General features: G+C 38.7%; 1 protein-coding gene and 1 long non-coding RNA gene across 3 annotated transcripts in view; one reads left to right on the top strand and one right to left on the bottom strand.

Moving 5' to 3' along the window:
• LOC129532356 (uncharacterized) overlaps window positions 1–21843 on the bottom strand; it is a 151913-nt gene extending 130070 nt beyond the window's left edge. For both annotated transcript variants that reach the window (XR_008678055.2, XR_010133002.1), the window contains exons 1-2: window positions 21633–21843; window positions 21081–21199 (exon numbers count right to left, since the gene is read on the bottom strand). This is a non-coding gene — a long non-coding RNA (uncharacterized lncRNA). The remainder of the gene's footprint in view (window positions 1–21080; window positions 21200–21632) is intronic.
• The window catches only part of SLC2A2 (solute carrier family 2 member 2), a 32409-nt gene continuing 12546 nt past the window's right edge, over window positions 4804–24666 (top strand). Inside the window, exons 1-5 of the mRNA XM_004038005.5 lie at window positions 4804–4876; window positions 12933–13025; window positions 16820–17082; window positions 21461–21585; window positions 24279–24394. Of these exons, the coding sequence (XP_004038053.1) occupies window positions 4862–4876; window positions 12933–13025; window positions 16820–17082; window positions 21461–21585; window positions 24279–24394 (612 nt within the window). The 5' untranslated portion in view covers window positions 4804–4861. The remainder of the gene's footprint in view (window positions 4877–12932; window positions 13026–16819; window positions 17083–21460; window positions 21586–24278; window positions 24395–24666) is intronic.

Raw genomic sequence — 24666 nt, 5'->3', positions numbered from 1 at the left:
GAAAATTGGGTAAAGGATACATGGGCTGTGTTATTTCTTAGAACTGCATGTGAATCTACAATTATCTCAAAAACTCTGATTTTTTTTTTTTTTTTTTTGAGACAGGGTCTCACTCTATTCTCTAGGCTGGAGTGCAGTGGCACAATCATAGCTCACTGTAACCTCAAAATCCTGGGCCTAAGTGATCCTCTCACCTCAGCTTCCCAAGTAGCTGGGACTACAGGCGTGCACCATCATGCCCGGATAATTTTTTTAAAGAGACAGGGTCTCACTACATTTCCTTAGGCTGGTCTTGAACTCTTGGCCTCAAGCAATCCTCTCACCTTGGCCTCCCAAACTGCTGGGATTATAGGCATGAGCCACTATGCCTGGCAAAAAGTTTAAGTTTTTAAAGTAAAACAAAATATATCTGTTTTCATTATTTTATAGTGGCCTTCTCTGAAGTCTGGAAGATAAACTTGGATTGCTACTCAGATGATTAAAGAATTCTGCACCCATACTATTAAATAGCATCATCACAGTCATCCCAGTTTAACAAGTAAGAAAACTATCTATCGGCTGGGAGCGGTGGCTCACGCCTGTAATCCTAGCACTTTGGGAGGCCAAGGCAGGTGGATTGCCTGAGCTCAGGAGTTCAAGACCAGCCTGGGCAACAGAGTGAAACCCCGTCTCTACTAAAATACAAAAAAATTAGCTGGGCATGGCAACATGCACCTATAATCCCAGCTACTCGGGAGGCTGAGGCAGGAGAATTGCTAGAACCTGGGAGGCAGAGTTTTTTTATGAGAACATAAAAAACTCTGTGTGTGAGCCCAGATTGCACCACTGCACTCCAGGCTGGGTGACAAAGCGAGACTCCATCTCTTAAAAAAAAAAAAAAAGAAAAAAAGAAAACCTACCTATCAACCCGAGTTCTCTCTTTCCATCCTCTCCCAAAAGCAATTATCAGCAAGTCCTATCTGCTTTACACACCAAAATATATCTTGAATGCACACTTCTCTTTCTCTGGTATCACTATTAGCCTTGGTGGTCAATAGCAAGCATGAATTGTTGCAATTGTACCTCTCCTCTTCCACAAATGCTCCCATCCAATCCACCCCTCACTCAATGGCATGAGTAATCTTAAGACATATATTGGATCATATCACTCCCATTCTTAGTTCTCTCTGGTGACTTCCCATTGCCCTTCACCTGAATCCCAACTTATTCCTATAGCCTACAAAGCCTTGAGGTCTCAACCAAAAAGGCACCCCTACACAGAACACTTTTCTGAACACCTTTTCTAAAATGGGTGCCCCCTGTTCTCTTCCCCAGCACTTTTAGTTTCTTTCATACAACATAAGCCCCACAAGATCAGAGACTCTACTCTGTTTTGTTCACTGTTATAACTGGTGCTTAGCAAAATGTTCAGCAAATACTACATTTACTGAATGTTAAATCAATAAATGTCCAAATCCCAGCCTGAGATACCCCTTCCTACAACACAAGAAAGCACGTGACAACCCTTTTGGACTTAATTTATTAAATAAATACTTGTTGAGTGCCTGCTATGTACCAGGCAGCTAGGCACTGGGGATAACAACAAGGTCTCCACATTCGTGGAATTTAGCTTTGGCAGGAAAGTGGCAAACAATAATAGACAAGCAAATAATAAAATTTCAAGCATAAGCATTAAGAAGAAAATAAAGCAGAGTAACTGGCCCAGGGATGAGTTGGAGAAAGTAGGTGGTATCTATCTTAAGAAGCCTGGTTAGGGAATCCTCACTAAGCTGTCATCTGAATGAAGAGAAGGAGCCAGTTACATACAAATCTAGGGAGAAGGGCTATAGGCAGAAGCTCATTGAGCACAAAGGTGCTGAGCATGGAACATATTAGACAAGTCTGAGGCCAGTGTGGCTGGGCCCACGGAAGGGGGAGAAGGTCTCAGAGCCACGCAGGGCCTATGTCAAGTCAACCTCTTGGGCTGTGGTGAGAAACGTGGGTTTCTTGCTAAGGGTGATTGGGAAGCCTTTGGAGACTTTTAAGCAGGAGTGTATTATGATCTAACTTTAAAAATATATCTTAACTACTGTGTCAAGAAGGTACTGCAGGGTAAGATGGGAGCAGGGAAGTCAGGTAGGAGGCTGTGAAGACATATGTGGAAGAGATGCAGACCACAGAGATATCTAGGGAGAGGGTGTGGAGAGGCAAGAAGAGGATGTAAAGAGTTTGCCCTCTTTTTTGGCAAGCTACACTAGGGAAAAATTTGGCTCAAAAATCTTAAAATACACTGACTGTCCTTCAGGGACTGGGACCTTCCGATATTCTCTTGTACTCCTGGCTTAGCCAAGTTTGACCTCATTTAATTTGTTCCCAGGAGATGCCTTTGCACTTAACCACACCTGACCCAACTGGAGAGGAATGCAGCATGCTGAAATAGCTGCTTTATCTCTCCACTCTCCCCTCCTCATTTATGGAAGAAGAAAAAAAAACTATTCTTATTTTACTGAAGGAAAGGATGACAATGAAAAAAGGGGAGAGGGACGGCGGACTCTTTTCAGTCCTGTCACCACCTAGAACCTCTGGCATCCACTAAGATTACATTAATCAGCGAAGTAATCCGAATGTGACCTAGAGGGTTTAAAAGTATGAAGCCTAAAGAACAACCACACAGAGCTGGTTTCGCCCTGCCCAGTGGAAATCTCCGGGTGATTGCAGGCACTGGTGCACGTTATTGAACAGCGCCCACTCCAATGGCAAAGTGCGAAAAGACTGACTTCACCACAGCCAGGAGTGCAACGACCTTCAGCTCCTTGGTGGGCGCCAAGACACGCTCTCCTGAAAGTCTGGAATCGCTTATCAGTTCTCCGCGGGCAAAAGCAATCAGAGCATCAATGTAAATGAATCGCACCCCTTCCCCGCACGGAGATAAAGTTTTAGCATATCCCAGATGGTGCAGAGATTACTCATTCATTTCTGGGAAAGAGCAGAACCACAGAGGCCTTGGCTGAACCTGAGGAAACTGATCAGGGTGCCCCGAAGGCCCGCTAGTGAATGGCGGGTCGCGCTCCCAATGGGAGAAGAGAATGGTTTCTGCCGCCGTGCTCCGCGGCGGCCGGCCGGCCGGGGCTGAGCACAAGAAGTTAAAGGCTCACTGGCCGCCCGCGCACTCAAGGCAAATTCCATTTCTGAAAAGGCAGGTTCAAAAGACAAAGGTTGGTAAACCACACCGGTATCATTTACGACGCGGCACAGAGACGCTTTCCTGCAGAATGTCATGTCACTGGCAAATGCCATGGAACCGCTCCTGACTGTGGACCGCTCTGGCAATGGGGCGTGCTTATCACCAGCCAAAACTGATGCGGAAAGTCAGCGTGGCTATCTGGGCACTTTAAAGTCTGACTTCAAAGCTGCTCCCCAAAGCTTGGCACTATGACACAGAGCACCTCATGTTATGACTAAACGAGTTAATCCATGTCAAGTGCTGAGAGCAGCACCTGGCACCCGGCAAGACCTCAGTAAAGATTAACCATCATTACTATTAATATTTGCTCATGCTTTTCCACTATGAAATTATTGTATTGTGTCTGCATTACATATGTCTCATCTTATATGTTATAAACACCTAGAAAGAGGAGGCTGTGACTTATTTATCTCAATCATCTCAGAGCATGGAACTGTGCTGGACTCAGTAAAAGTTTGTAGTTTGATTGAATTACCTTCTCAAACCAAACATTTCAGGTGTGTCACCTTGCAGAGGTGACAGAAATGAAAACAGGGTGGCAAAATAAAAAGGTGAAATCTGAATCTCCTCTAATTCCTCATTTTCTCACCCTATTTCTTCATAACACCCCTCATTCTGTTGCTGCTTGTTACATTTTTGTTCCGCTGGGAACTGGTTCCATTTGAGCCTCAGTGCAATCTGTGGCCCCAGTTGCCACACACACTTAAATCTCAATAAATTTGATATCTCCTGAACCCCCACAGGGTTTGGATATCATAAGGGATACTTAGGCCCAAGATCAAGCCATATGAGCAGATTTATTCGAGAACTCTACGTTAAAGCCTCCAGCAAGTGCTTCTTGACATATATGAAGCAATAATAATAACAGTAATAACAACCGCTATTTGCTAAGTACTTATTATATGTTGAGATATGCCAAACACTTTCACATATTATCTCATTTAATCCACTCAACAAAACAAAATGTGTGTTATTTCTATTTTATCAGGCAAAAATAAAAAACTAATCAGAGAAAAGTCACAGTGAGCCACTTGCTTAAGGTTATACTCCCCAGTAAAATGTTGAGATTCAAACCCAAGTCCCTAACAATCCAAAGCTCATCCAGGTAACCATTCAAGTCAACAATGGTCTCTGGCCACACAGCCCAGCTCTAAACAGAAACACCACAGCACTAATTCTCTGTGGAGCAGAGTGCAGTGTGCCTCCCATGCTCCACGGCACAGCACGGCAGCTCAGCATATCTCATCTTCTACAAAAGACTCCAAAGATTTCTCTTTTCACCGGCTCCCAATTACTGCCACATAACACATGCCTTGAAATGTGATTGCCTCTGGTTTGTAACTTATGCCTAAGGGACCTGCTCCCATTTTCTTTCCTAGTGGAACAAAGGCATTGAAGCCACAGGTTGCTGAGGCAAAGCACTTATTGATTAGATTCCCATCAATATTCAGCTGCCGCTGAGAAGATTAGACTTGGACTCTCAGGTCTGGGTAGCCCAACTCCTCCCTCTCCTTGCTCCTCCTCCTGCAATGCATAACTAGGCCTAGGCAGAGCTGCGAATAAACAGGCAGGAGCTAGTCAGGTGCATGTGCCACACTCACACAAGACCTGGAATTGACAGGACTCCCAACTAGTACAATGACAGAAGATAAGGTAAAGCAGCATTATATTCATTTCAAGTCTGGTTTTCAGGAGATATTAGGGGAATACAGTCAAGTCATACAGAGGATTTGGGGGAGGTTGGGTGTAGCTACCACAGATCAAAATTAATTATCTTTACTTTGCCAATTGAAGAACTGTTTCTTATTCAGTAATTGGGATTTTAAGGATTTTTGCTCTGTTAACTGACTAGTCTGCATAAGTTTTTTCAAGTAATTGTGCATAACCATATTACTAAAGAAATATGTCCCCTCCTAACCAAAAAAAAAAAAAAAAAAAAAAAGGGGCAGATTGACCTAAATTTAATCATGAAAACTCATCGGGAATCTTCAAAAACGTCAATGCAGGAGAGACAAAAGAGGTAGAAGGGTTGTTCTCTAGATTAAAAGGGATTAAGACAAACTGACAACCAAATGCAACAAATGATTTAGATTGTGGAAGGAAGAAAAAAATAGCAATAAGGGAACTATGGAGACGTTGGGAAATTTTAAATATGGGCTGCATCTTAAATAATATTACTGTATCAATTTCACACTCTTGGATATGATAATGGTATCTAATTATGTAGGAGGATGTCTTTGTTCTTTGTACATGCTAAACTATTTAGGGGTGAAATGACACGAATATCTACAGCTTATTTGTAAATGGTTCAGCCAAAACAACACACACACAAACACTACAGAGTGAGAGTTCAACAAATTGGTGAATGTTAACCAGTGGTGAATAAAGGCGAAGGTTATGGAATGATCACTTCACTACTGTTTCAACTTCTCTCTAGATATACTTTAAAAAAAAAAACTTAAAAATATAAAGGATATAGTGTCCTTGCTCCCTTATACGTGGTTCCTAAATAAACTCACCCACCCCTGTACACACAATAATATAAGTTAATCAATCTGTGCCCTGTAGGGTCTCACCTTTAAGTTCTCATCTGGTGCAACTTACTCTGCTGAACATTCCTTCATGTCATTAGATGGCATGGTTAGCTGCACTGGCTTTGGAGTCAGCCAGACTTGGATCTGGGTTCTAGCAATGCCACTAAACTGCTGTGAGGCCTGGGTTAAGTTATTTAACTGAGCTTTGGGTTTTCTCTATTGTGAGAAAACAAGAACCTATTAGGATACAATATACCCTTTTTATAGGCAAAGAAACTTGGGCTCAGTGACATAATATGGGATATTCAGGGATTATACTAGTACTTTAGAGTTAGGGAGTAATTAAATGAGATTATATTAGAGAGGCTTAGAAAACAATTTTAATGTTAATAGTTATATAATTATTAATAGTGTTAAATACATATTATATAAATAGTATTTATATTATAAATTATAAAATATAAATTATATTATAAATATATAAACACTTTAAATACATATTATATAAACACCATTTATATGTTTTATATTTAAAGTTAAATATAAAATGTTATTTATATAGTATGTATTTAAAGAATAATTAGCACATCATGATTTCATGAGTATTATAGCCCAGGATAAAGCTAAAGTAGTTAGAACTTTAAGGTCAATATAAAGACAAACATTAAGTTAACAACTACATAGATGGTATGTAGATTTGGCAAAATTCATGAAGGTAGTAATCAAATAACTAAAGTTTGAAAGCTACTGCAAAAAGGAAGGTAATGTGCTTAACACAGTGTCTGGCACATCGCAGATGTTCAAGCTTCATTCAAAACTATCATTAATTTTCTTAGGGGCTTTTGAAATTACGTTGTAGATCTTTTCTTGATAACCAAGGAACTGCCTAACAATGGAACCCAGAAAGAATGAGAACTGAGGTAGTGCAATGTTTTTCAGCTTTGTGAATCTATCCAGACTTTGAAAGAAGTAGGATAAGCAAGGAACTGGGGTCAAGAGACCTGAGTTGTCACACTGAATATGTCCAAAATGCTCACAGAAATCAGACAAATGACATAAACAACTTGGCCTGTGAGACCTCAGTTTCTACAACTGAAGAATGGAGGAATTAGACAAGAATCCATTGTTCTCTAAGGTCTCTTTCAACTTAAAAATTCTGTGACTTCATAAGCCCCTGGCTTTTTCCAAAGTTGCATGCAAGATCACCTTTGGTTTAGGTTTTGGAGACATGTAGTTTAAAGAAAAGGGTATAAGCTTCTCCTCCCTACCTAGTCAATCAGTAATTGCTGGAAAAATCTGCTCTTCAGGTTAGCAGTGGGGTTTAAGACCATCAGCTCTCGGTTCCCACATTAGAGTATCTGTCACCACCTGTGTAGTGTTAGGTATGCTCCTTAATCCTCTCTGATCCCTGGCTTCCTCACCTCTAAAATAGGAATAATTTCATGTACTTTGTGGTATTGCAAAGAGTATTGGTAAAGTATGAAAAGCTGACACATGGCTGTTTGACAAAAGAAATGAATGAGATAATAAAGACATGATTAAAGATGCATTTGTTCTGTAGCCCTTTTACTGTTTATAGGAAGACCACATTATTTATCTTAGTTTTATCTTAGTTTTTACAGTAATCCTATGCATTAACTAGTTTTATACCCATTTTATAGGCAAAGAAACTTAGGCTCAGTGACGTTAGGAGCCTAGCTGGGACTCTTTTGGGGCTTTTCTGACTCCCACATCTATTTTTTTTTTCTAATAGACCCTATATGACTTATGAGCCACAATATAAACACTACATTGTTTTATGTTGAAGTTCAGCCATTTGCTTATTCTACCCTTCCACATTTATCCAGCAGCATATTTTAAATTGGATATGGAATCTAGTTTCTCTAACTTAAAGTTATTAAGCTCCTAATGAAGGTAGCATTTTTTAAAGTGCAAGCTGAACACCTTATAGCCTATGAAGAAGTTAGGAGAAAAGGCTTGAAGATCTTCTGCACTTACTAGGTTATGTGGCTTTTGGACAAGCTGTTTACTCTTTCCATGTGAGCTCCCCCATATATGAAATGATAATAATAATTCCTACCTACCAGGTTGTTGAGAAAACAGGCAAACCATCTAGAACCTCAGAACTTGGACAGGTTAAGATCCTCTCTAATTTCTTGCTATTTTCAGTAGCACTTATGTACTTCTTCTTGTGTCAACTTCTTGGACATTAGAGTGGATGAATGAAGGTTGACGGGGCTTATTAAGACTTGGTTGTGTTTGGAAATTTCCCCTTAGAAACAAAACCTCCTTTGACCAAGTCTAGAGCCAAGCCACATACAAGGCTGACTATAAACATTACTTCTTTTCATTTCACAACATTGGAGAAAGAAAAGATGAAGGAGTGGGAGCCATTTTAACATGGAGTTCAGAGAGGGGAATTAAACCTGAAAATAAAAGATAAAGGAAAAGAAAGCAAAAGGAAATGCCATTAAACAGTTTCAGAGATTTTGATATTTGGGATAATCACTTTTGTTGGAAATTCTCAGAAATTCAAATGACCTGCTTAAAATGGATGAGATTGCTCCTTATCTGACCAACCTGGTAAAATTTTATCTTGAGGAGTTAAAATAAGGAACTGCAGGCCCTGGGGTGGCAGGACCACAGCCAACCCTCAAAAAGAAACCAGGAAGGCCAGAGGATAAGGACTTTAATAACACGCTAAGATTTCTAAATGTTCAAAAACTCTCCTATCTCCTTCATAGTTGCTATTTTTGTTATTTCAATAAAATGAGAAACTGATCTTAGAGGCAGCTCCAGAATTTCTACACTATAGAACAATTTGATTGGAAAGAAATAGGATGGGAGATCCAGCATCTTGAAAAATTAGCTTTCATTTTTGTCAAAGTAATGTGGGACTTTGTGACTTAGGCTGTGTATGTAAAGTGACAGGGGTGAACTAATGGAGACGACAGGGGAGTACATGTGCTGCAGCTATCGCTATCACCCCAACTTCAATTTCTGTGTCGCCCCTGCTCACCATTAGCATGGCTACTGATTGGACTCTTAAAATAAGGAGAAATAAATTATATGTTTGTATGGTAGAGGGACAGGGAGAGAACTCCCAGAGAACAGAAATCCAGGGATGAAGCAGGAGGTGACAGTCACTAATAAACCAAGTGCCACAGAAGAAAAGAAAATGCAGGGATGAGACTGGGGAAGTATATTGTGGTCTTGGGCTTGGTGGTGGGAAGACCCTGAGGTTCCTCTTCAGCTCAGCTACCGATGAGCAATTGAGTAGGCTTTGCCTTTTTGGACTTTTGTCCAGAGACCTCACCAAAAGTTTCTACTGGTAAGGGGGGGAAAAGGGATTTGTGTGGTAGGTGGTGGGAAAATGTGGTTGAGATTTCTGTGTGTTTGAAGCCAAACAGCTAAACACCCACAAGTGGTAAATTCTGTGGATATGTATGCTCTTAGCTTTTTTAATTTATAAAGATTATGGTCCTAGATTTTTCAGATGTGCTTGGCTTTTGAATGTCTGTATCTGACTAATGAGGGATGCAAAATAACCAAGAAGTTAAAAGCGTAAGATCTGGAACCAAGTCATTGTTCTTTAATTTACTAGCTGTGAGATGTTAAACTAATCTAGTTATCTATAAAATGGGGACATTAATGGTGCTGCCATGAAGAATGTGGTAGACAGAATAATCATCCTCCAAAGAAGTCCACAGCTTCATTGCCAGAACCTGGGAATATCTTGCCTTATGTGGCAAAAGACTTTACAGATGAGATTAAGGTAATAGACCTAGAGATGAGATTTTCCTGGATTACCCTGATGGGTCAAATCTAATCCTATGAATTCTCAAAAGGGAAGAACTTTCCCAGCTACTTGTCAGTGCCAGAGAGATGTAACATGAGAAGGACCTGACCTGCCCATTACTGGCTATAAAGATGAAAGAAAGATACCAGTAGCCAAGGAAATTTGGTGGCATCTAGAGCTGGGAATGGCCCTTAATTTATAACCAGGGCAAAACGACAGACTTTAGACCTATAACCAAGAGGAACTGAATTCCATCATCAACCCAAATTTTCTCCAACAGCCTCCAGAAAGGAACACAGCCTACCAACAACCTGATTTTAGTCCAGTGATACTTATACCAGACTTCCCATCTATAGATGTTTTTTGTTGTTGTTGTAGAGATGGGGATCTCGCTATGCTGCCCAGGCTGGTCATGAACTCTTGGCCTCAATTAATCCTCCAGCCTCAGCCTCCCAAACGCTGGGATTATAGGCATGAGCTGCCATGCTTGGCTATACTTTAAGATAAATAAATTTGTGTTGTTTAAGCTGCTGCACTGGTGGTAATTTGTTACGGCAGCAATAGAAAACTAATTTAAGAAGTAAATGAGATAATCCACATAGTGAACAGGCATGCAGTAAGCATAAGTAGTATTAGGCTTTGAATCTGTTTGCATTGCATCTCACATCAGATTGTCCTGGTTTCAGTGATGGAGAGTATGAGGGAAGTGGGTTAAAGCCCTCCCAGGGTACTCCTTATCCCATCACTTCTGACAATGGCTACCACCTGTAAAAAGGATGAAAATCCCTATCCTTGGAAATAGCTTGAGGGGAAAAAGGATTTGAGGAGAAACCACCAACTAAGTAAATAAAATCCCATCTTAGATTTGGCTATCTAAGCCACTGAGTTTTAGATGTCGAGTTACATTTTAGATTTTAAATTCAAAATCTTTCATACTCACATAGACCATATATCATATAGTGTGTATGCATTTTATGTATAATATATATAATTCATGTGTAATAAACATAAAATGTTAATATATCTTACATGTAACATATAAATGATATATATAAGTGATAAATATCAGATGTAAATGATATATAAATATATAAAATAAATATATATATATTTTGAGACAGGGTCTTGCTTTGTCACCCAGGCTGGAGTACGGTGGTGCAATCATAGCTCACTGCAGCAGCAACCTCCTGGGCTCAAGCAATCCTCCCACCTCAGCCTCCTGAGTAGCTGGGACTACAGGCATACACCACCATGCCCTGCTAATCTTTGTATTTTTTTGTAGAGACAAGGTCTTGCTATGCTACCCAGGCTGGTCTCGAACTCTTAGGCTCAAGCCATCTGCCCACCTCAGTCCCTCAAAGTGGTGGGATTACAGGTGTGAGCCACTATGCCTGGCCAATTTATATCTAATAAACATATTATACAATATTATATATCACATATATATTATTCTTTTGGGCAATATATATGTATCATATAACCATATCTTTTGGGTCAACTTTGAAGTCCTTTCTTTCAGAGAAAGAAGTGTTAGGAGGGAAAGTCTGTATAGATACCCCCTATATTAGTGAAAGGGGTGGAAGCTTTGTAAACCTACAGATTCCCTATCCCCACCCCAGAGATTCTAATCCAGTAGAAGATCTGGGGCTGTCTCCAAGAAGCTACATGTGTAACAGGCTCTCCAAATAGGGTCTGGTTTTAGAACCACTGGACTAAATAATTTCAAGGGCTCCCAGGATGGTTCTGTGACAATACTTTGTGAAATTTCTGATCTCTAGCTTTTCAGGGTAATGAGGGGTCCTGGCTAATTTGCTATTCTTTATACTGGGGCTTTACACCAGGGTAGGGAGATTTACTATCACCCCACAATTTAGAGAAAAACTGCTCCTATAAGGGAAGTGGCTTGGGTCACATACCTACTAAGAGAGTGAGAACTGGAATCCATGTTGATGTGACTCATTCATTTACACAACAAAGTTCCTACTATATCCAAAGCTTTTTAAAAATTTATGTAAATGTACATGAAATATCTTCCTCATGAAATGTCTAATCATATGAATACAAGAAAAAATTTCCTTCACTCTCCTTCTCCAACCTCACATTCCTCCTCAAGGACCATCAACTCATTTGTTCTTCAAGAAAACATTCTATGAATTATATACATCATGCACAAATCAAATAACTGATTTTTTAAATCAAACAAACTCATGTTTAAGCCTTTAAAAAACATTAGATTACATAACTTCCTTTGCCACTTAAAAATAAGTCAGTACACATGATCATATTATTCCTTTTAACTGCTGCATAGCATATTACATGTATCTGATGTATGTATTATGATGTATCTGAATCTATTTGACTATTTCCCATTGAATGATATTTGGGTTCTTTCTACAATTTTGCTATCACATGCACAAAAAAATGCTAAACTAAGTATCCGTATGCATGATGTGATTTCTCTAAGATAGTTAGACATGTAAATATGAGTTCAAGGGGATGAATGTTCTGCCCCTTTTCTACACAGTTTCATTGTAGCTACATGGAGTTGGGGAGTTGGGGAGAAAATAATGGCCCTTATCCTACAGCTCTAGGCTGAACTAGATGCAAATCCTGAAAAGTACGCTTCCCTGGATGTTGATGCGGAACATGATAAAGGCTAGCTAATGCCTTTTATATGAGCATTTTTGTCACCATGGCAACATCCAACAGAGCTCCCCATCTCTTTATTACTGGTGTCTTATTTTACTGCTCCCAATGATATAATGGCTCTATCTTGGCGGCTCCCTTCCGTCAGCAGCTATTCTAGTTCTCAGTCCTGATTCTGAGTATACATACATACATACATATATATATATATACACACACACATATATATATATACACACACATATATATACACACACACACACATATATATATACATACACACACACACACATATCAACAAATATATATATATATATATAACAAAGTTTGGATTTTCTGCATGATGACTATTTGGGTGGATTTTTTTAATCAAGTAATTTCAACCATTTTTCTCATATATTTTATGCATCCCTATTCTGGTATCCAGTGAATAGACAGGAGAGGTATGCTATTCTCATACACATATATGGAAAAGAATGTTTGTTTCCTCCCCTGGAAGAAGCTGTCCCAAACTTCTCTGAGTTTTAGCAGCATAGGGGAAATGATGAATGGCTCACATTCTTGTATGAACAACACCTGCCAGCCTGGAGCACAGGGCATACTGCAAATCGATATTGAGGGGAAAGAACCAGCCTGTGGAGCCTGTAAGAAGTTTAAGCTGCAGCCTGACAGAAAGATGGAAAACTAAAATTGCCTGGTGTTTCCCTGCCCTGTGTCTCGCCCCCTGCAGGTCACTGGGACCCTGGTTTTCACTGTCATCACCGCTGTGCTGGGTTCCTTCCAGTTTGGATATGACATTGGTGTGATCAATGCACCTCAACAGGCAAGTGAAATATGTGCAAGTTCTCTTTTTGGCAAGTTCTGTCAGTGATAGATATGTTCCTCATACACAGAGATAAAGGGTGTCCACGTGGGAGACACAAGGCCATCCTGGCCTGTCAGGTACGATGTGCACTGTTCCAAAGCTGATAACTTGGCCTTGACTCCCTAATTAACAATCGCAGGGGGAAAAAAAAAAGGAGGCAATAAATAATTCTTAATCTCTGACTCTGCTGTTTGCTGAGCTCACAGAAAACTCCAGGCAGAATATCATGTGCTGAAGGATACTTAAAAAAAAAAGAGCTTATTGCAACATTCATTCAGAGATCTCAGCCATACATGAATGAAAAGTGCCAGGGAATAACGATATGTTTCACTCAGGGGACATTTTTTGAGCACCTGCTTATTTGCATCAGGTACTTTAACATATGATCTCCCCAACTGGATCCTCTCAACAACCTTATTATGCCCATTTCCAGTCTACATTAAAACCTTAAGAAGCCCTAAACTAGGAAGGAGATTATGGTCCTTCCCCCTCCATTCCTGTCTCCCATAGGTGACCCAAAGTAAAATAATGTAAAACTTTAGAATAATATTCAAGAAGCTCAACAAAGTTTGGATTTTCTCCATGATGACTCCTTGGGTGAATTTTTAATCAAGTTATTTCAACCATTTTTCTCATATATTTCGTGCATCCCTATTCTAGTATTCAGTGAATACATGGGAGAGGTATGTTATTCTCAGCTCCCACAGCCCATAAGTTGGGGAACCAGGACTTCATTCCCCTCTGCTCTAACTCAGACTGTGAGGTCATTGAGGGCAAGACTGATGAATTGTTCCTCTTCCTATCACTGGTGCCAAGCACAGTAGTTGGCATAAAGAAGGTACTCAGTAAAGAGGGGTGAATTAATGAAAGAGAGAGAAGAGGAACCTGGGGAAGAGGTGGCATAAAGTGAAGGTACAAACATTTTTTCGGTGCCTTCTGTAAATCCATTATATTTCCTCTGCTTCTTTTAGAATATTGAGCCCCAAGGAAAATGAAAGATACTGCAGGGTGTGGATATGTGAAATATGCGCTGACCATAATCCATCACCTGAAAAGGGCTGCTTCCTGCTGAAAGACGTGCTCCGATTAGGTGCTACAATCATCAGGAGTGTGGCAGGCTGAGAGATCCAGGGCATAGTGCTGGGGGTCAAGAGACAAGGGTCATATCTCTTTTGTGTGGGTGATGACAACACACGCCAATTTAGCATGTTTCCTGGAATTTAACATCATTTAACAATTTAACATTCAACATCACCATGACTTGATTAATAGAGCCCCTTCTCTTTTTGTGGAAGACCTTATCACATCATTAATTAAACCATCCCTGGCCGGGCGCAGTGGCTCACTCCTGTAATCCCAGCACTTTGGGAGGCTGAGGTTGGCGGATCACCTGAGGTCGGGAGTTCGAGACCAGCCTGACCAACATGGAGAAACCCTGTCTCTACTAAAAATACAAAGTTAGCTGGGCGTGGTGGCACATGCCTGTAATCCCAGCTACTCAGGAGGCTGAGTCAAGAGAATCGCTTGAACCCGGGAGGCAGAGGTTGCGATGAGCTGCAATCACACATTGCACTTCAGCTTGGGCAACAAGAGCAAAACTCCATCTCAAAAAAAAAAAAAGAAAAAAAGAAAAAATTAAACCATCCCCTCCAGTCTTAGAGGGAAGCTTAGGCTAAGGTTTCACCTCCTTCAATCCAAGTCCCAGAGCCAGAGCTGAAAACAGCGATCCCCATACTGGCGTCCAGGTTAGTGCTCTCTCTATATATAGGCCCTTCCTTTTGTATTTAAAGAGCTGCTGAAACACCATTACATAAGAATGATTTTTTAAGCCCTTTTTTTTTATCAGCTGAATGACATTTGGGATTATTTGAAAGGATTTTAAAATCACACTTTCGTATGGTTATGAAAATTACACATGCCTACTGAAGACAGTATTAGAAAAAAAAATACCCATAATTACTTGCTGAGAACATTTTGGATATTTCCTTCAGCTTTTTTTTTCTATGCATATTATTCATATAAGGCAGCCTTCTAGTGAGGCAAATGTTTTTGTTTTAGTTTTTTGAGACAAAGTCTCACTCTGTCATCCAGGCTGGAGATTTTCACTTCAACCTCTGCCTCCTGAGTTCAAGCAATTCTCCTGCCTCAGCCTCCCAAGTAGCTGAGATTACGGCCTCCAGCCACAATGCCTGGCTAATTTATTGTATTTTTAGTAGAGACAGGCTTTCGCCATGTTGGCCAGGCTGGTCTTGAACTCCTGACCTCAAGTGATCCACCCACTTCGGCCTCCCAGAGTGCTAGATTACAGGCATGAGCTACGGCACCCAGTCTGAGGCAAATGTCTTGATCAGACTTCTTTTTTAAGAGGATGCTCAATTCTTCCTCTCACTCAGCTGGCATTACCAAACAGGCCTTTGCCCATAACTAGTAACCCAGAGCAGCTGCATTCCAGGTCCTTTTCAGAGAGTACCCTCCCAGCTCACTGATGCTAAATAGTGACCAAATCATCATTGAGAGGAATGACATGGGAGGAAGATGGTCTCGTCTTCCTCCCATGTCCTATAATTCATCTGAATTATATGAAGCACATTACAAAATATGGCTCCATGAAATTTAGTTTTCAATGTTGTCCATTCTGTTACACACTTAACTCTATGAGGACCCACAGGAGAAACTTCCTTTGGGTCTCAATACCTTCTCAAGGGCCACTAACTTATTGTTATCTCAGGAATTCATCAATAATATACCCGGTTGTTTTCCTCTCTTTGCCCTGGTGGCTAGGAAGTTTACTGGTAAATCTATAGCTCACTTCCAACAAAGATACACCATCTAGTGTTTGAATTCTGTATGCTAACTTTATTTTTGACCCTCATCTTAACTTTCCCAGTCTTTTTTCTTATATCCACTTTTATGATTCTGTTAAAATATGTATGTCAATTTAAATCCTGCTGTGCAGAAGTAACACTAGCATGAAAATGTATCTTTTTAGCCTGCAGAATATATATATTTTTTGAGACAAGGTCTTACTTTCTCACCCAGGCTGGAGTGCAGTGGCTCCATCTTGACTCACTGCAGCCTCAACCTCGCAGGCTCAAGCAATCCTCCCGCTTCAGCCCCCTCCAAGTAGCTGGGACTACAGGCATGTGCCACCATGCCTGGGTAATTGTTAGTATTCTTCGCAGAGACAGGGTTTCACCATGTTGCCCAGCCTGGTCTCAAACTCCTGAGCTCAAGCAATCCGCCCACCTCGGCCTCCCAAAGTGCTGGGATTATAGGTGTGAGCCACCACACCTGGCCTAGCCTGCAGAATAGTTTCAATTTCAATAGTTGCCAATATTTAAAACTCGAAAAAATTTACATAAAAACTCAGATTTCTGACTTTCTGTTAAAAAGTTAAAGGTCATCCAACACCAGTTTCACGTTTGCAGCTTCCTCCTGCTCCTCTAGTTCCACAATCCTGACCATTTCCTATTAGTCCCAAATAGTAGAAAATGTATTTTAGTCCCCTAGTCATCAAAGTATTACATGTTCCCTTCATTTATTTGTTCCTGCCTGGTTCTTGTTGGCAATGTAATTTATAACCTTTGTTTTATAGGATATGGCCAACTGTAAACAAATCTATCCATGTTTATATGTATATAAAACACATAATTGAGATGGTACTATTTAAACGCGTAACAAACACTTTAAAGACAAAAACAAAAATACATAGAATGTTTGAAATAGTAAAGCTATTTTTCTTTATCTCCTAGGTAATAGTATCTCACTATCGACATGTTTTGGGTGTTCCACTGGATGACCGAAAAGCTATCAACAACTATGTTATCAACAGTACAGATGAACTGCCCACAATCTCATACTCAATGAACCCAAAACCAACACCTTGGGATGAGGAAGAGACTGTGGCAGCTGCTCAACTAATCACCATGCTCTGGTCCCTGTCTGTATCCAGCTTTGCAGTTGGTGGAATGATTGCATCATTCTTTGGTGGGTGGCTTGGGGACACACTTGGAAGGTAGGCAAATTTCATAAATAAGCATAAACAGAAACTTTCATATTTTCATTTTCCTAACACTTGTTTAGAAAAATATTATCTTTCTTCTTGTGGAATAGCTTTAGAGTTGTTTTTTCAACTCATGACCCTATGAGGCATATCAGTGTTAGATCAAATCAATGAAAAAAGCTGTTGTGACAGTTTGGTTAATTGTTCAGACATTTATACCAAACATGAGTTTTGTGTGTATTTCTAGATAATTGCTTTGATCCTCTAGCTTTGTAAGTTATAAAATATACTAGGAGACCACTACACAAACAGTTAACTCAGGAACTCAGCAGAAGACACTAATTAGAGTTTTTAACCTGGGAGTCCACCGTTTGCTTCACCAAATCACAGTATGTCTCAAACATCCAGTTTTTCCTTTTTAAATTAGAATTTGGCATTTGGATCAGTCAAGTTCAAAGGTTCAGTCAACATCCCCAACTCCCAATTGCCCAATGTATTTGTTATGCGGTTTCTGGCTGCTGGTACTGCTTGCTATCTCAAAGCCCCAACCAGAGATGAAGCAAGAGATACCCCCATTTATCACTTGAGTTTCTGTTAGGTTTTTTGGATTAAAAATATCAGTGGAACTCCTTTACCCTCAAATTTTACTTATTCATGCAATGGACTACAGCTGTTAGGATTTCCCACCCTATATAAAGAGGAGATAAAACCAGAATATCAAATGATTATTTTTTAGATTTTCTCCTATTTGAGCCCACCTTTTGTGCATTACCTTTTTTTCTTATGATAAAAATAATATATAAAAAATTTAGAAAGTGAAAATGCCTTTAAAGATGTAAATAACAATTTAGGCAACTAGTTTAATAATTCTGGATTATAATTCACTTAGTTTTTTCAATTCCTATTATAAATTACAATTTTTAGCTCTCTGGTTATTAAAATTCTGATAACTCTTCCTCTTATATTGGAGCTTTTATATAATATGACTATAAGTTTTCTTAACTACAATATCATGGTAACCCAAGTTTTATTATTATTTTTATTTGAAATGGAGTATTCTCCATCATAAAAGACAGTGGTCAATTTTTATATTTTAATCAACTTGCTGATGTTCAGTTGAACTTTAAATAAGAATCTGTAAAATACAGATAAATAAACTGAATTTCATCATTTAAAAAATTCAAAAATAATTTCAATGTGTATCAAGTTGGTTTAAGTAGTAAGTGGAGAATTCTCTAGATTAATTATTTATTGCTAAAGTAAATTATTCCCTAGCAAGTGGGTTCAGACAAAAGGAAAAAGGAAAAATAATTTAAAAAAATTTTTAAGTAAATCAAATTAAGCAAAATTAAATTACGTTCTAAAATATGCACAAATCATTTAGCAACTACTGATATTTTATACTACTTCTCATTCCTGAAGAAAAAATGTAAACCCTGGTTGCCCCTCATTTAGAGGTAAGATTCTGACGAGTTCAGTGACTTAACCTAAAACATTTAATTAGTGTTAACATTTAATTAACACTTAATGGAGCCAATATCCAAACCCTCTGAAGTCTTAGGATTTGGCATCAACAATGGTTATACCCCAAAACAATGTCAAATGACCACGTATCAAATGACCTATGGTAAACAAAAAGTGAGGTTTCTCCTAGCTTTTAGTAATAAAATGATCCCCCTTGAAAAGTAGCCCAAAAGTTCATAACTTCAACATCAAAATTAAGACAAAGTTATCAGTATCCCCATAAAATTATCTTTCTAGAGAGATTCATTGAGAAGTGACATGATTTTCATTACTACCAGTGTCATTTATCTACCAGTCAAAAGTAAATAAAAATGTAATACTTCCATTATTGCCTTTAAAAAAAAAGTGTTTCCTTGCAATTGTGTAATAGTCAACAGATGTCTGTGGCCACCATTTTATAGTTTTGGGTTTGCAAGGCCAATTTTTCCAACCTATCCATTTACAGTTTAATTACCAGGGTTCGGTAGAGAAGACTATGGTCTGTGCAATCCACACTACCATGAGTAAAGGAAGCGATGCATAGCTTGCCTTTGAAGGCATGCATTCTTTCCCATCAAAAATGGAACTCATTAAAATGATACATTACCCTGTGGTTTCACACAGATCAAGTCCAAGATCTGTCACTTAATAGCTGTATGAAAATGAGCAAGTTATTAGGTTCTCTAAGATGTTTTCCTCCCATCTGCAATGTGAAAACAAAAATAATACCTACCTCATGGCATTATTGTGAGGATTTAATGACAACAAATATAAAAGGTTTAAAACAATGCCTGACATTTATTAAGCAAACACCAAATGTGGCCTCATTTTGATGATGATGATGATGATGACGACAATGACCATGACCACGACAATAATGGAGCCTATACTATCTGAAGTATTTAGAGTCAGATTTTAAGAAATATGCTTACGTAGAATTAAGCTTCTTTTTCCCTGATTCAGCTATTTCATGTATTTTTTAAAGTATTTATTTGTGGCCATTTCTAATATCTGAACAGAAGTTAAAAGAATTTAAATTACATAAAGTGTTCCTGCATCCTTTGGTGGTAGGGAAAGGGGACTTTAGGGCAATCTGGCATCAAAGATTCTTCCAGGCTATTTCTTTTATGACTTTTTATCTTTTTTCCCCTAATAAAAGAGACTATTAGCTAGGTGGTAACCACTTGTTAAGGTCAATTATTGAATTTGCCTGCCCTCTGTCCCTGTGTAGATAAAAAGAATTTCACAATAGTCTAAACTACTAAACACCCCTTAAACTGTTTTTCTACTCTGTAGCTCTGGGGCTAGCCAGCTCTAAATCACTCTGTTTCCCTATACTCATTTCATATTGCTGCTGTAATGAATTATCCCCAATTTAGTGGCTTAAAACAACACAAATATGTTTTCTTATAGTTTTGGAGGTCAAAATTCCAAACTCAGTTTTAGTTAGCTAAAATCAAAATGCCAATAAGGCTGGTTCCTTCGGGAGGCTCTGAGGGAAGAATGCATTCCTTGCCCTTTTCCAGCTTGCAGTGACCAACTATAGTTCTCTGGCTTGTGGCCCCTTCTTCCATCTTTGAAGCACAACATTCTAATCTCTACTTCTGTCATCATATCACCTGCTCCTCTTCTACCTTACTCTTATCAGGACACTTGTGATTACATCACTGGATTCACTCAAATAATTGAAGATAATCTCCCCATCTCAAGATTCTCAATCACATCTGCAAAACCTCATTTGCTATGTGATGTAACATTTACAGAGTCTGGGGATTATGCTGTAGGCTGCCGGGGGACATGATTTAGCCTATCACGTGGATGTTAGACAATCACTGCAGTATGTGACTTTATAGTTTTATGCTCCAGAAAAAAAAATTCTGTTTGGTTGGTGTTAAAGATACTTGCATGGAAAAGGCCCACCTATCAAAGTTTGAAGCAGTGAAATAGAATATAACAAGGACATTTACATTTCTTTTGGCACAAACATTTTCACACCTGTCTACTCAGGCATTTATTGGCCTTACCATTATCTGCTTGACTGCAAAAAAGGTCTTCTGTGTACCTCGCTTTCCCATTAATTAGAAATAAAAGTAACAGATAACTGCAAATGTTGTCAATTTTCATCTGATTAATTTTGAAAGTGTTTTTGTTGCTATTGTCAGCTCTATTATGTATTTTACATTGGTCACTATTAATTTATAGATTTTGGAAATATGCTGGCGTACAATATTAAAATATGGATAATTATAATTCTCTAGATAAGGCTTAAAAGCATGTTTTAAATTACTTCCAAATAATTTATACAAAAGGAAATTTAACTTTGAAAGTTCCTTTCCTATCTAGATTAAAAACCTGTGCCATTGAAAGAAAAAAAAAGTTGTAGGTTACAACTATAGAATTGAATTTAGCTATCACCAGACAATTATTCTTTAAAACAATCAACTTAGAGAAAACTTAGTTAACTCTTTGAAAAACTGTCATAAGTGTTATCTTAAGCTAGTCCTCACCATGATTGAATCATCTCTATCAAAATGTAGAGATTAGGCTTGAGTCTGGGAGGTCAAGACTTCAATGAACCATGATGGTGCCTTTGCACTCCAGCCTGAGTGACAGAGCCAGTGAGACCCTGTCTCAAAATAAAATAGAAAAAAATAGAGATCAGGTGGATGCAACCTAGGTTATCCCATCATAAGTCTTGCTTATTAGTAATACTTTAGTCCGTAGATGAGTCAAATTAGCAATCTTGGTTCAAGATTCCCCAACTAGCTTTTACAGCAAAATTAAAATAATTGCTCTTAGGTTAAAAAAAATCTCAACATGCTCTGAAAGCAATAATTTTAGCAAGTTTTGATGCTGAATTTATATTCCTTGCTTTTTAAAATTTCAGAATCAAAGCCATGTTAGTAGCAAACATTCTTTCATTAGCTGGAGCTCTCTTGATGGGGTTTTCAAAATTGGGACCATCTCATATACTTATAATTGCCGGAAGAAGCATATCAGGACTATATTGTGGTAAGTCTCACACACACACACACACACACACACACACACACCCCTACCTTTGTCTGAAAGTAACTCTAAAGGCGGATGTGGTAGCATTCAGGGATATTTTTGAGTCTAGGGTGACATCACAGAGGGAAAGGCAATAGCATAAAGTTGAAATCCTGAGTTGGGGGGTTTGGGACCAGTAAGTAGGAATTGTGATGCTATCAAGGTTCTCGTCCATGGCAATGACATCATTTCTAGTTGTATGATCACAGACAAATTATTTAACTCTGACTCTCAGTTGCTTCATTTATTAAATGAAGTGGATAATAATATCTACCTTATAGGGTGATTGTGAGAACACATGTAAAACGTTCTGCATAGAATCTGACATACAGTAAGCTACCAGTAAATGCTAGCTGTTGTTATTACTGCTGTGGTATAGCAGACAGTGGGAGACTGCTATACCACGACCCTTAATTCTGCCCTTATGGACTACCTGGCTGCCATGTCTCCATCTCTTCTATCTGACAAGACCTTAACACTCTGAACCCATCTCTTAGACCACATTCCCCAGCCCTGTATGATTCTAGACATGACCGAGTGAAGCATTACAGTGGTGGTGTCCATAGGGAAAGTGAATCAGAGAGAAGCAGCTGATATTTAAAAGTTCAGAATAAAGGAAGGAGGTTCCTCCCACAAACTTTATTCTGAATAGTGGGAATCGCTAGTTCTTGGACACAGCTTTTCAAACATTCAGAGGCAACTAATTAGCAGACATCTGAAGAAAGGGAGAATCATTCAATCTCTCTCTAAAACAAATGGCTAAATCTGTAACTTCTGCCAATGAAGCTCTGATTTTGACGGTGCTAGGTTGAGATTTCAACCCATTTTCACAAAATGTAGTTGCCTTTCAAGGCACCTCTATCCATGGGGATGGGGAAGGAGTGGTGAGGACGTAAGATTCGTATATAAAAGTATTTTTAACACTTTTACCTACAGAAAAGACTTGAATTCCATGTATCTTCAATGATCAGTTGAAGCAAAAGTCTAAAATATCAAGTTAACAGTCTAATTAAATCTCTTTTTATTATTTTCATTGTTAATAAAAATAACTGAAGATCAGTGTAGCTTTATCAAAGTAAAGAGTCAACCCCAAATGTGGAAAGGGCTTTGGATTCAGAGCAAATAAATTCTGGCACTGTCTCTGCATGGCCTTAAATATTAAATCTGAGCCTCAGTTTCTTCTCCCATAAAATGCAGATAATAACACTATGAACGAAGTCCCAATTATGATTCTTCTTTCTTTTCTCTCCATTTAAAAAAATACAGTGTGAAAAAAATATACAAAATGTTTTTGGTAAAATTGAAAACAAATGCTATAAATATATTGTAAAACAACCTCTAACTAGCATAGCCAACCAACTTGTACTACCCAACTATCTTCTAAAATTATGTTTGGCCCTATTCTGAGCATTAAAGTTCCTAAAAATTACAGGAAATATAATTTGACTTCAAGTTCATGTGACTTCAGACCTGTGAGCTTATCTACACTATTCTGTTTTTCAGGTATAGTATTAGCTATTACAGAAAGATAGTACAACTTAGAATTGAGCCAAATAAATGATTTTTTTTCTTATTTAAGATCAACAGGCTACACATTAAAAGTCATCTGTAAAATTCAGCTGAAATATAGATGCCTTATCACACATGTAAATGTTCATTTGAGACACTAAGAACAACTTGAAGCATTAAAAAATATATTTTGAAAACAATTGTCAAAGCATCTTTTACACAAAGATCACCCATTTCAATTTGATAGGCAGGTAGTTTCTAAGAAGAAGCCTCTGCAAATCCTATTTTTAAATAGTTAAGAAAATACCAAACATTTAATTCAGCCTTGCATGTCGATAGTCTCTGAACTTTTTATGCAGTCAGCAAATGGCTGGACATTCCACCATTTCCAGCATGACTGATTACATGTGCGTTTAAGAAAGCTTCAGAAGGCAGAATGAGCTAGTGCTTTCCAATGTTTTGTATTTGTTTAAGTACCAAAAGTCTTTCTTCAAATAAAATTTTTTCGAAGCCTAATATTTGAATAGAATAAAGAAGCTGGGTTTCCCTGGTTTCTAACTGGGGAAGAGTCCTTAAGATCCTTAACCTCTTCTACCTCTCTGCACCTCCCCTCACCCCTCGTCACCACCTTAACAGTAATCTTGAGGGCCCTCTACATTGTGGAAATTCAGATAGGGCATGCTGTTCTCACACTAATGCTCTGTTGCTTGTGATCTTTGGCAAGTTGTTACTCAACATCTATCAAGAGGTTGGTGGAGATATGTTCTGATTTCCTTTAATCCCATGAGCCCTAATTAAGAATATTATTAAAACATTCTCCAATTTCTTTTCTGAAGATAACCTAAGGCATTATGATGTAAACTAAAAATTAACATGAATTTTAATTAAATAAGATGATGTAATGAAGAACTGTCAAATACATGACTAAGCATTTCTTTCTATTCATGTTTCCAACTACAACTGCATTTGAGGTCATATCAAATATCTCCTGCACAAACTATGTCTATACCTAGGAACAAGGGTTCATCCTTCCAATGAACTCAGGGAGGGGCTTTCATTCAAGATATATACTGTACTTAAACCAAATTGTTGTTATTGAGATAGTCCTGGTTGCACTTTAACATTTATGTTCATGTTTCATGCAGGGCTAATTTCAGGCCTGGTTCCTATGTATATCGGTGAAATTGCTCCAACCGCTCTCAGGGGAGCACTTGGCACTTTTCATCAGCTGGCCATCGTCACGGGCATTCTTATTAGTCAGGTAAAAACTCCCCATCCTTATCCCTTACTGCACCCATCTACTTCATCCTCTACGGTACCACTACTACTATTGCATCCCCTACTGTACTTCCTCCACTTCATCCATCTCGTCCCTCCCTGACTGTCCATTCTCACTGTAGACCAGCACAGAGAGAAAAGCCAATTCTACCAGTGGTAGCGGAGGTGGTGTAGAGACATTTTCGTTCAAAGGTAAATTATTATCACTCCTCACTTTTCCCCCTTGGAATTGTTGGTGGGATAGCACTGGAGGTG

This window comes from Gorilla gorilla, chromosome 2 (assembly GCF_029281585.2).
Source record: "Gorilla gorilla gorilla isolate KB3781 chromosome 2, NHGRI_mGorGor1-v2.1_pri, whole genome shotgun sequence".
NCBI lineage: Eukaryota > Metazoa > Chordata > Mammalia > Primates > Hominidae > Gorilla > Gorilla gorilla.
The sequence above is the reverse complement of the archived record's forward strand: the minus strand, read 5'-3'. Positions and strand labels throughout refer to the sequence as shown.